The 11485-nt window shown below is 42.1% G+C and overlaps 2 protein-coding genes across 8 annotated transcripts in view; one reads left to right on the top strand and one right to left on the bottom strand.

Moving 5' to 3' along the window:
- The first annotated feature begins 812 nt into the window (after positions 1 to 812).
- On the top strand, positions 813 to 3709 carry selenom (selenoprotein M). Its single transcript, XM_031308782.2, has 5 exons — positions 813 to 1095; positions 1876 to 1911; positions 2104 to 2138; positions 2259 to 2337; positions 2934 to 3709. The coding sequence occupies exons 1-5, from the start codon at positions 1000 to 1002 to the stop codon at positions 3162 to 3164; spliced, it is 477 nt and encodes a 158-aa protein (XP_031164642.1). The 5' UTR covers positions 813 to 999; the 3' UTR covers positions 3165 to 3709.
- A 178-nt stretch (positions 3710 to 3887) lies between these two features.
- The window catches only part of smtnb (smoothelin b), a 50432-nt gene continuing 42834 nt past the window's right edge, over positions 3888 to 11485 (bottom strand). For 3 of the 7 annotated variants that reach the window (XM_035992869.1, XM_031308776.2, XM_035992873.1), the window contains 10 exons: positions 10916 to 11101; positions 10560 to 10635; positions 10341 to 10382; positions 9349 to 9528; positions 9055 to 9117; positions 8882 to 8957; positions 8614 to 8790; positions 8385 to 8511; positions 8066 to 8217; positions 3888 to 5412 (listed from right to left, as the gene is read on the bottom strand). In XM_035992869.1, the coding sequence (XP_035848762.1) occupies positions 5259 to 5412; positions 8066 to 8217; positions 8385 to 8511; positions 8614 to 8790; positions 8882 to 8957; positions 9055 to 9117; positions 9349 to 9528; positions 10341 to 10382; positions 10560 to 10635; positions 10916 to 11101 (1233 nt within the window). In that variant the 3' untranslated portion in view covers positions 3888 to 5258. Of the gene's footprint in view, positions 5413 to 6329; positions 6508 to 8065; positions 8218 to 8384; positions 8512 to 8613; positions 8791 to 8881; positions 8958 to 9054; positions 9118 to 9348; positions 9529 to 10340; positions 10383 to 10559; positions 10636 to 10915; positions 11102 to 11485 lie in introns of all 7 variants that reach the window. The other 4 variants (XM_031308777.2, XM_031308778.2, XM_031308781.2 and 1 more) reach the window with 4 other exon arrangements.

The raw sequence follows: 11485 nt of genomic DNA, 5'->3' as shown, positions 1-11485 counted from the left end.
CTCATCACACCAAATTCACATCTAATGTTTACTGAAATGCTTTTGAAACCTTCCACTTCAGTGGCAATAAACACTGCCTCTGTACATCTTATACATCCCATTTTTGTTGAAACTGTAGCAAAGGAATTACAAGTATTAATCTAATTTTGTGTTAATTTACAAAGCTTGTGGTGTTGCATTATGCTGAAATGTTGACATTGGAAAGTAGTTGTGTTCTGCCACTATGTAGGCATATATGTTTGACATAATATTAACAGAATATACATTTGAATATAATCAGGTTGGCCTTAACTGAGCAATTTGCTCAAGAAATGCCTCATGATTAAAGAGACTCAAAAGCATCATCACCGTTTTGACAAATGTACTTCAACTCAGCTCAGGTCCTCATGTTTTTTTTGCCAAACACCAATATGTTAACTGTTGATACAATAACTTAACATAGCAAAGATCACATTTTTGACAGTTTTTTTCCATCACAGGTAACTCCTCCTAAATGTAGGAACACGTGATTTAGGCCTACTTTGTATAAAGTTCATTGTTCATCAACTTCATCATTATTTCTAAATATGAAACGGCCCACCTGCCATCTTCTGCTTGCATGATCTTAAAGTAGCCTATAGGCCTAAATAAAGAGACTACGTAGGCGATATTTCAGCCTGTGTATGGTTTTATAAAGTGATTTCATACTTTCATTTTAACATTTGCTTGGATTAACCATGGATTGCATAGCCTATCACATCTATGGGATTAACTGTAACTTGATGGGATCTCGCAGATAACCAATGAGCGCCCTCTCCACGCCTCTCTATTTCTCCTCTGGGAGAAATCTTTGACGTGGCAAGAAATGCGGACGTGACATATCCGCACATCATCTCTCCTCCTCCTCCTCCTCCTCCTCTCTTCAGCTGAGTTACGTTACGTACCTACAGACATCTGCAGGTAGCCTACTAGTCCTGGAGCAGAGCGAGTCCTGGTCCACGATCTGAACCAGGAGAAATAATGTGGCTGATCGTGTTGGCCAGTTTACTTCACTGCGTCTCGGCCTACGATGTGGATCTGAAGAAACTGGACGGGCTGGCGAAAGCGAGGGTGGAGGTACAGTAACACCGCAGCTTAAGATGCTACTCATACGTGAGAATAGGCTGATAGTTGCATTTGAAGGTGCGGCCGCGCTGTGAGTACATTTTCAGTCAGATTTGATGAAATGTGTGAATGGATGTCCTTATATTTCCGTGATGGGCGCATGCGTGAGTGATTTTTTTTTCCAATAGAGCTGTAGTAAACTGGAAGGATCTCCATGCGTTTACAGTATAGGCTATACCCAATTAAGTAGCCTACACAGACTGTGTAGACAACATGTAGGTCTATTTTATGTAATAACCATAACATCGGCAACAAAGTGACAGTTCTCATTCTCTTACCTGAAAGGGATTGAGGGCGTAACCGGAGGTCTGATTCCTGCACAAAAGTTTCTGAAACTCAACCCTTCTTTTTATGAGAAACCATGCACTGTAAAAGAAAAGCATGTTATCTGTTGCTATTGTTATGTTAGTCACACCTGCTACTCAATACCTGCGGCTCGGATTTCTACAAAAATGGGTTAGGCATCCATCCCAGAAGCCTAATCTAAATCTGTGCTCTCAAAGGATGCAACGCTGCAGTGATACCAGAACATTAGAGAGACTTACTTAAGTGTTTTTGAACAAGGAAGCTAACCCAAACAATTGCAGCTCCACAAGGAAGATATGCATAATGACACATTTCAGTGGCTGAATATGTCATTTATCGTATTCCTAATTTAGGTGATGTCTCATTTCAAAAGTATGAGAGCTGCTTGTTTAATTTTCCTGTATCTGATGTTCTGTCTCTTTCCAGACTTGTGGTGGATGACAGCTGAACAGGCTCAGAGAGGTAAGTTATCCCCATCAACAGGAACAAAACAGACAACACACTGAGCGCCAGTGCCAGAGGCCTGAAAGCCCTGCCTAAAGAAATCTGCTCACTGAGAAACATTGTAGATCTAGAGTTTCACATAATCCCCCACAGATCTGTCACTGAAACAAGCTTTGAGTGAAAAACATTAATCCCCACCTCCGTTTGCAGGTCAAAGCCTTTGTGGTCCAGGACATTCCTCTTTAGTATCCTTTGACTCAAGTACACTCCTGTGACTTGTTCTTAAATATGTTGTTTATAATTTGCACACTGTAAAAAGTCCAGCATTTTCTCTCTGTGCCGATCCTTGACCATCACTACCTCAGCCATAACCTGGTGATGAAGCACATTCCTGGGGCCGACCCTGAGCTTATCCTCCTGAACCACTATTATGAAGAGCTGGATGTAAGTCTTTGTTTTGCAGCTTATTTATATTTGCATTGTACTTGTTTCACAATATCAAAGCCCCTATATGTAGACTTGGGATGTGATTATAGCATCTACATGATATAATGTGACAATTATGATGTAAATCAGGGTTTGTGTGTTGTTTTCAGCCTATTCATTCTCATAGTCCAGGGGTTAGAGCTGTAGAATTGAAGGGGTTGGGGTCTTTCTAAACCAGTTACTACAGTCAATTTTAAAATACCCTACACACAGAGGCTTTAAGAATTATTTTTAAAAACAACTTTAAAAAAAAAAAAAATACATTTTGCTTTATTTCACTTTTCAAATGTGAAATAAAGGCATGATGGTGTAATTTTTCGCTGCATTAATACGTTTGTCCACTTGGGGGCAGAACTCCACACCAAGCTGTAAACCAACATCTGACTTCACCTTTTAAAGCTCTTATAGCAAATTTCCTAGCAAACCGTTGCCAATTAACACATCCAGCAGATACGGAGCAACACGTGTAATGCAGTTTTTCACGCAGCATTAACAGTGACCAAAAAGTAAATTTAAACTGGAATTATAATGCAACCTGTGTGTGTGCTCCACAGCGGATCGCCCTATCTGACATGACCCGCTCTGAGATCAACGAGCTGCTGAGGGAGCTGGGCTTCTACAAGAAGGCTAAACCTGAGGACGAGGTGCCGGAGGAGTTCCACTTTTCTCCTGCCAAAGACAGCCCGTTTAAAGACGAGCTGGCCTATAAACCCTCCACTTCCCATCTTGCCACAGAGAATGCCTCCTCAGAGCCCAATGCAGAAACCAAGCATACTGACCTATAACCCGTCAGAGTGGAGAAAAGTAGGGATCTCACAGTACCACTAAGCCCCAAAGCTACTCCACGACCAGCTGGTTATTGCAGTCGATGACAAACATGCTTGTTATTTCAAAATAAGACCAGCAGCTCATGGATCAGCCCTTGGGCAAGGACACAATCTTAGCATCAGCAAAAGGCCTTTAAAAGGTCCACAGTCTGAATTTGCACATATTGTTCTTGCGATTTGTTCTTATTTTTTGCAGCAATAATAACCCAAACGGCTGCTTTGTGAGTGCTTTTCTACTCTCTACACGACTGGAAGTGTGTACATTTTATTGGTCCATCATGTGTCAGCTGTCTTCAGGATTTTCGCCTCTCTCGAGTTCTCTTGTGTGTCTGATTGCTTCCTACCTACTGTGAAACCGAATGAAGCCCCAGGCTGAAAACTGTCTGACTGGCCTGAGGCTGATGCTACATGTTCTGGTGGGTTTGACGAACACACACAAGAGGATTTAAGTTGAAGCATTGTAAAAGAATAAAATAATAAAATATTTGAAAGAAATAACCTCATCCTCGGCCTTGCTGTGTTGAATGTTTATGTTCTCATGTCTGTTTCCTTCAAAGTGTAGATTTGGCAGATGTATGAATGAATGTAAGCATGTTTGACACTAAAAAAATTGGGTGTGGAAAAAGCAAACGTTAAGTGTTTTATGGGATGATTCAGAGCAATAATCCCCAACAAACACACTCATTTCTCAAATTGGTTTAATTTGAATTCACATTTAACTGTTGTGCACAGAAACATGAAATTATAACGTGTTTAAGCTCTTATATACAGAACTCACTGCTCCGTGGCAGGTATGTCAGTGGACAGCGGTGATAATAATAATTGTCAAATACTTTCTCTAAATCTACTAAAACAGAGCTTTGAGAAATAACTTTCATCAAAATCAGCTCTGAAACGATCAGATTTTCAACATCTTCTCAAAGGAATCTTAATTTTACAAGCGGAATACAAATCTTCGTTTAAAAAAAATGTCCTTAGCTTCATGTTGTAAAATGTACAATTGGCAGTTATGTTCAGTCATGATTACTCACGTTTAAACAGAAAGCCGGCCTTTTATCAGGCCCATGAACTTGTTCAAAAAGTGACCCCAATTAGTTTCACAAAACATCGTGATAGCTTGAGCTTTTAAAAGCATAATGTACACACTGACAAATAATATATTTCAAAAAGATCTACTCAAGCATAAATAAGAAGCCCTCTAAAAGAGCTGTGTGCGAGTGTGTTTGGCAGGGCAAGTCAGTGATGCTGGGGATGATGGCAGCACTGTTGTACACACTTTTGTTTGTACATATGCTGTCAGTCAAGCAGTAAGAAACATCAAATAATGATACAATTCAACTGTAGGCTACCGCCCATTGCTGTTTTCTTTCTACCTGAATAAAAAGCTTGTTTGACTGCAACGCATTTCTGCTGTTATATTATGATGATACAGTGATACAGGAGGGGTACAATGTTCAAATAATCTGAAACATGTTCTCAGTAGCAATGTAGAATTCAGAAAAGTGAGATTACTTGTAACAATGAAGAAAGAACATACCTGTTCTAATAACTTAATTGAAATACTACAAGAGTTTGGTAAAAGTTAAAAAAGTACCGAAATGAATGCATCATATGGTTAGGTGTATTTTTCTTCTTCTGTGGAATTACCAACAGAAATGCTAGCAAATTGAAGTGTAGCAGAGAAAAATGTAGGTATAAATAACTTAAGGGGAAATACTATAAAAATATTTCTCTTTTCTCTCTTGATGTGTTTTTCAGTACACTGGCGTAGAGCCACAGTTACTGCATGTTAAATATTACCTAGTACAAAGCTGAGTACAAAAAAAGTAAAATTTTAAAGCTTAAAAGGTAGTCTTATAAAAAACGTTGGCGCTCTCTTGCTGGAGAAAGGTGGACTTTACGTGAAAAAATTAATAGACATCACCGCTGCCAAGAAAGAAAATAAGCAAACTGACAAACAAACTCTCACTCTCTCTCACACACACACACACACACACACACAGGGGGTTAGGGGTGATGCCACGTCAAGGCTGAACCCTCACTGAGCACAGGTCAGAGGTCACAGGGCCGACCCATGGACATCTCGTATCTGCGCAGGTGGTTGACCAGAGACTGTACGTAGGTGAAGACGCATTTGGAGTCAGGTTTATTACCCATGATCATCATGTCCTCCACTTCCAGCAAAGGCATGCAGTTGGCGTAGCTCCTGAGGAACAGCATACAAGAGAGTGTGTATGAGAAAGAGGAGGATGAACAGACAGGATGGTAGAGGACCTGAGATGGAGCAGAGGGGAGGATATTCTCTTCAGATGTTCAGTCATGTATATTCATATTTAATCTCGTGATCATTAACCAAACTACACACACACAAACCCCTCCTTGTTGTGGTTATGCTCTACTTATTCTTTTTTTTTATATCCTTTTTTGTCTCTGTTTTCTCTAAAGCACAGTGTGGAAAACCCTTTAAAAGTTCTCTATAAATAAACTTCAGTAATGCAGCGCATTTCAATAAACCATTTTAAGGAACAAAGACCTCACATGTGAGCTATGCAGGGAGTGACCACAGGGCGGCATTATATCTCCATTTACTGTAAACCCTCAGACATCCCAAACAAACAAAGTAAGAGGAAAAGCACAAGGGTAAATCTCTCACATGAGAAAATAAATGTCAACTACATAAAATCGGTTATGTTTTTTAAGGAACTGTAGACATAAAAAGTCAGGAGACAACAAAGCCTTTCCGTTCTCTGCTTTGTTTCTTAACTTCTCTGTTTGAAACATTGTGATACAGCAGTTCCTTTTAAAGTGTTGAGCTGCAGATGGTCCTGGCTCTCTGCCTGGGCCATAGTCTGACTATGCAGAAATGCACACATGGACACACACACACACACACACACACACACACACACCATGTATGGTACTTTGGACCTCAGTAGCTTCAGATTAACATGAATGATCAAATATCCAAAAGTGTCCAATTAAGGAGTTTTCTGAACAGCCACGGTTGATTTAAATCCTAACAGCTGCTTAAAACATGCAGTCACACCTACTCATACACACTCCCTCCATCCCGTCTCTCAGAACCAAAGTAAGGTTCTTTCGTAGGTTTGCCCCCTCTCTCACCATGGGTTCAGTTTTAGGTGGGGTGCGACTCTAGGAGGAGTTTTTGGTTTTAACCAGGCCCTTCGTCACCAGACCTCTGTAGAACTCCTGCAGGTACGTATACACACACTTCCAATCCGGCTCGCGCATCTTCACCATGTCGTCCACATCCAACAGCTGGGGACAGTCCACTAGTTTCCTGTGCCCGCACCCAGCAGGGGGGGGGGAGAGGACGAGGACAGGAAGGAAAGGCAGACCCAAACAGATAGAAACAAAGAAGAGAAGGAGGAGAAGGGAGAAGTACAGATAAGAAGAAGAGAGGAGGAACAGGACAGAGATAGTGGACAAAGTGTGGGAAAGAGAGGAAGGTTGGGGGGGGGACAGATAAAGCAGTGAGCAGCCAAAAACGAAAAAGATTCAGGGTGAAGAGACAGAGGGAGAGAGAAATGACACAAAAAGAAACAATAACATTACATTCTCTGTGTTCACAATTATATCCATGAGTTGACATGCTTCATGAACATCATGATACGTACATTATGTGGCAAACACACACACACATAAGACAAAACAAAACGTCAAATGAGCGTCAGGTGATGCTCATTTAGCCTTTTTGTTTGTTGTTGTTTTTTTCTGTGAAACTTTTGACCATTTCAGAAACATAAGACACGATGAAAAAAACAACAAGGATTCTGCAAAAAAACTAAACAAAAACAACCATATGGTGACTCTAAAAACAACACACTGGTGCACAGGATGGAGTGTGTGTGAGAGTGTGTGTGTTGAGATTCCAGATAACAGCAAACTGCTGGGAGGGTCAGGAGTGCCCAGGGAAGTGAGTGATAGTGCAACACAAAGGTGGAAATGCGGGGGCTGTGGTTGGGTAACAGTCCGGTGTTGAGAGCACGAATAGTACATCATATCAGCATGGACAATATGCTACTGGGAGCATGTGAGAGCACACATACACACACACACACAAAAAGGTGGGTGGAGGGGCATTACAAGTCAGAATGGTGTGATGTAAGAGGGACGAGAAAGGGAGAGGAGAGATATTAGGAGTAAAAGGAGAGGAAATGTTGGGGGCATAGCTGAGAGCTTGTCCATTTGTTGTTTTAACCTGGTGGTTGTTTGGGAAGGGTTTGCTCATGGGTCTCTGGTTTAGAGGAGATGGAGGGTGTCACAGCAGTTACTCATAGTAGAGGACAGATGGAGAGTGGAGGTTTAGAGGTGGAGTAATTAGAGTAGTAGCCTTGAGGTGGTTCAAGACACCTGGGAGAGACAGGAAAATTAACACTGGGACATCAGTGGAGCTTCCACGTGTTCTCCGTCCGTCTCTGTACTTCAGGCTCAGTTAGATGTTGGCAAAACTGAATAAAAGCTAGATTGGGATTTTACAGAGAAACGAGAGGTGGGTGTGAAAAACCTGTATGATGCAAAGAAAGAGAAATGTTTGTTTGAAAAAATGGCTTTGATTGTTTGATTTTCATTGTGTATTCACTCCACGGCAGCCTTGGTTGGAAGATAATGTTTCTATCTTTAAGGAAAGCTAAGCCTGCAGTAGCTTCTTCTGCTCCTCATATTCTTCAATTTTTTCTTCCAAGCGTAAGAAAAATGAAGGCTCACTGCAGTGGATGTGGTTTCTCCAACAAAGCTCTCACTTACAGTCAAAACGTAACAACAACAACAGAACTGATGTGGTTAGTGGACATGTTACTGGGACAAACGTGTTTTTTTTTTTTTTTATGTGTACTCACTCTGCAGTGCTGAAGGCCACCTCAAAGTTTTGCCTGCGGTTGCTGGGGCTCAGGGAGTCGTAGTCAAAGGATTCAGGGAAAAAATTGTGCACCAGGGCACAAAATGCCATGCCGTTACTCCAGCTGGATGAAAAATTCTGAATATCCACATGCTGAGGGAGAAGACAAATTCCAAATAAGTGATGGAAAGATTCCAAAAGTAGGAAAATATTATCTCAGCCTATCTTGTCTTAATCATCAGGTTCAGCTACAGCTTCACTGGCTGACATTACAGATGAGCACTAAACACACAATGGGTTGCCATGGCAGGTTGGCTCACCTCATACGAGCGGGTCTTGGCACGGCACCAGTCGAGTAGCATCTGCTTGATGGAGTTTGCGTTGGGTACACCAAAGCTGGTGGAACGCTGGACCTTGTTTACCTTGGCGACTGCCTGATTTCCAGGGCTGAAAGAAAAATTAGCTTTGTGTTAATATTTAGATGCTTCGACCTGCTCCTTTTCTTTCTTTGGTAGTGTTTGGTAGTAATATCTCTCTGTTTATCCTTACCCTCCTCCTTCCTTCTCCAGCTTCTCTATCATGGCTTTGCGGGCCTGCATGGCCGAGGTCTTCGGCAGAGTCTGAGCCCTCATCAGCTCCTTGCGCCTCTCTGCCTGCCTTCGCTCCACTGCGGCTAACCCGCCACTGCCGCTGCGAGATGATGTGTCATCCTCGCGATCAAATACACTGAGGCAGGGACACGTACAGCAAGTTAATCTGTGAAAGTCCACGGATTTTAAATTTAGTGTAATTACTGTGCTGATGTTTTGTGACATACCTGCCCACTTTTTTGCTTGTGTTGGAGGAGGATGTGGAAGAGCTGTAGCTGAATGATTTTGACTGGACTGTCCCTCCTAAGATAATAAACAAAAACACAGATATATGAACGATATTGGTGATATGACTGTAATAACTATACAGAATTTTAGGAGAAATAAAGTAATGACTCACTGTCTGTTTTCTGCACATAACTGGCCTCGACGACAGTGCTGCGTGTTGATCGGCTCCCATCATCTGTAAACACAAACAAACACTTAAAACGATGTACATATTGGACATATCCGTCTGTCAGTAGCCTTACAATTTGTTTTTCATCTGCTTTTACTGTTAACTTTTACCTCCCAAGATGCCTTTTGTGTCTTGCAATTGTGAACAAGTCACTGTGAGTGGTTAAAATACAGGTTCAAAAAAGGTTCAAAAGAAGGTTTCAGAAATGCAGGAAGGAAAGAGAAAAGAAAAAACTACCAGATGAAGCGAAGCGGTCTGTCTTGGTGACTTGACTGAGTTTGGAGCCATCTGCTGATTTCTCCACCTTCCTCATCACCACCTCTCCTGCTCCGACACCAGCGAGGCCTTTCTGTGTTCGCTCTTCTCTCTGCTGCCGGAGCTCCTGCAGACGGGTCTCGCGCTCCTTTTCTCTCTGGTCTGGTGTGGAGGAGAGGAGAGAAGGGACAGAGAGAAGGGACAGAGAGGTGGAGAGATGATGTAAGTGGAAAAAGAGGAGGAGGAGGAGGACAAAAGGTCCTAAACAAACTGACAGCACCTCATCTGACTGCCACAAAGATGGATTAAAACAGGGCTTCCAAATTTGAAGCGATACATTTCAGGATTCTTTTTCCATAGTACCGTAAAATTCCTCTGAACACACAAGCACCCACACATGGGAAGCTCGGAGCTGAGCCAAAGCTGTCAAGTAGTATGTACTGCACAAACATCACAGATCAAAGAGAGCAAACACACTCTGACCGTCCTCTATGGAAGGCTGTGCCAAGTTCAACAATGTCCAGAATACTGATAACACCTTAACACCTGCAGGGCTACCTAAAGCTTTTACCTGAGAGTGAGCATTATTTAAACCTACTATGCAGTGGGTTTTTTGCCCTTGGTATGCTCCATGCCACTGAGTGCACTGAACCTTTACAGATCTGGGAATCAAATAAGGAGCTTCAACTGTCAGCCTAATGCAACCAGACGCCTGGTGAAACCATATGGCAAGTGCTCACAGCAAAACACAGAATACACCAAATGTGGTACACGTTTTAGCAACAATATTGCTGCACACTGAGGTGAGTAGGAAACCAGGATTCATGCACTCTAACAAAACTGTCAACAAATCCTTCATCATCCACCACAGAGGTCTGAGAGATAAACTGTTGTGGTCCGACAATGACAGGATGGTGCACACAAAAAGACAAACGCAGGCAAGTATCAATTGTTAATGCACACTGCACACCAACCTGCCCTACCTATCTCCTCTTGAGTACATCCCAGCATGGCCTCTGAGGGCAGAATGGATAGAAATCATGCAGAAATTGTGAGTAAATTAAATTCATCAGGCTTGATTGTAATGGCGACGTGTCTACCTTAGATGATTTGAAAGAAAGCAGTTGTCATGATAAAATGATGGAGCAAAAACTTTGATGTGGTTGGAATACCAGGCAGAAGATTGCTGTTACCTCTCTTTCTCTTGCGAAGGTCTCTCATGGCTGCACGGATCATCTTCCTCTCTTCAAAGTCTTTTGACTCATCGAGCTGTGGAAGGAAGAAAAAAAAAAAAAAAACACAAACGGAAACAATGAGGTCAATCCTCACAAAAAGCCAACGTAGCATGGCTCTATTTATGCATGCAGTTGTAACATAGCATTGCGCATACACACAACACCAGGCTATGACTTTTCCAAACACACCCTCACATAGTGAGACATTCAGTGTTAATACACAAACTTGCTGCATGACTGCAGCTGCTGTATTTGTTACAAAGTGGTGCTTTCAAATCTAAATCATCCAGAATTATAACTTGGGTGTGAAGTACCATTTTGTCAAGGAGCTCTTCGTCCTCGATAGCAGCCAGCTGTTCTTCAGTCAGTTTTCCAGAGCGCTCGTCAGGTTTGGCCTGAGTGCTGGAGCCGTTGGGGATGGCCGGGACGTGACACGCCACCTGGGCAGATGGTCCAGCTGAAAACACCGGCTCAGACGCCACGACGGGCTCTGTCTCTATCTGCACACGTCACATAACACAAAAACACACTGCGTGAGCAAGAGCATACACACAGACATGCAAAAAGATGCACAGTTACATTAATTTGTTTCATTGTCTATGTTCATTTAAATTCATTCAAATTGTGACCGTAGTTGGATATGTGCATTGTCATCTGAGAGCTCTTGCATGACGAATCCCCTAACCTGGAGCTCAGGCTTTTAAGTTGTACACTTATGAAACAAGCATGGGGTTTATAAAAAAAAAAAAAAAAAAAACATAACTGAAGCTTGCTGACATTTAGGACGTAATAAGCACAAAAGGATTTTGGTTAAATACGCTGCAGTCATAATAGACCTGAATGTGTGAAGTAGGCTCCCTCTACTAATCTCTTTTTGTACCAAG

The sequence above is a fragment of the Sander lucioperca genome, chromosome 2 (genome assembly GCF_008315115.2).
Source record: "Sander lucioperca isolate FBNREF2018 chromosome 2, SLUC_FBN_1.2, whole genome shotgun sequence".
In the NCBI taxonomy this organism is placed as follows: Eukaryota; Metazoa; Chordata; class Actinopteri; order Perciformes; family Percidae; genus Sander; species Sander lucioperca.
Note: the sequence above shows the minus strand (reverse complement) of the source record. Positions and strands in the feature narration are given on the sequence as shown.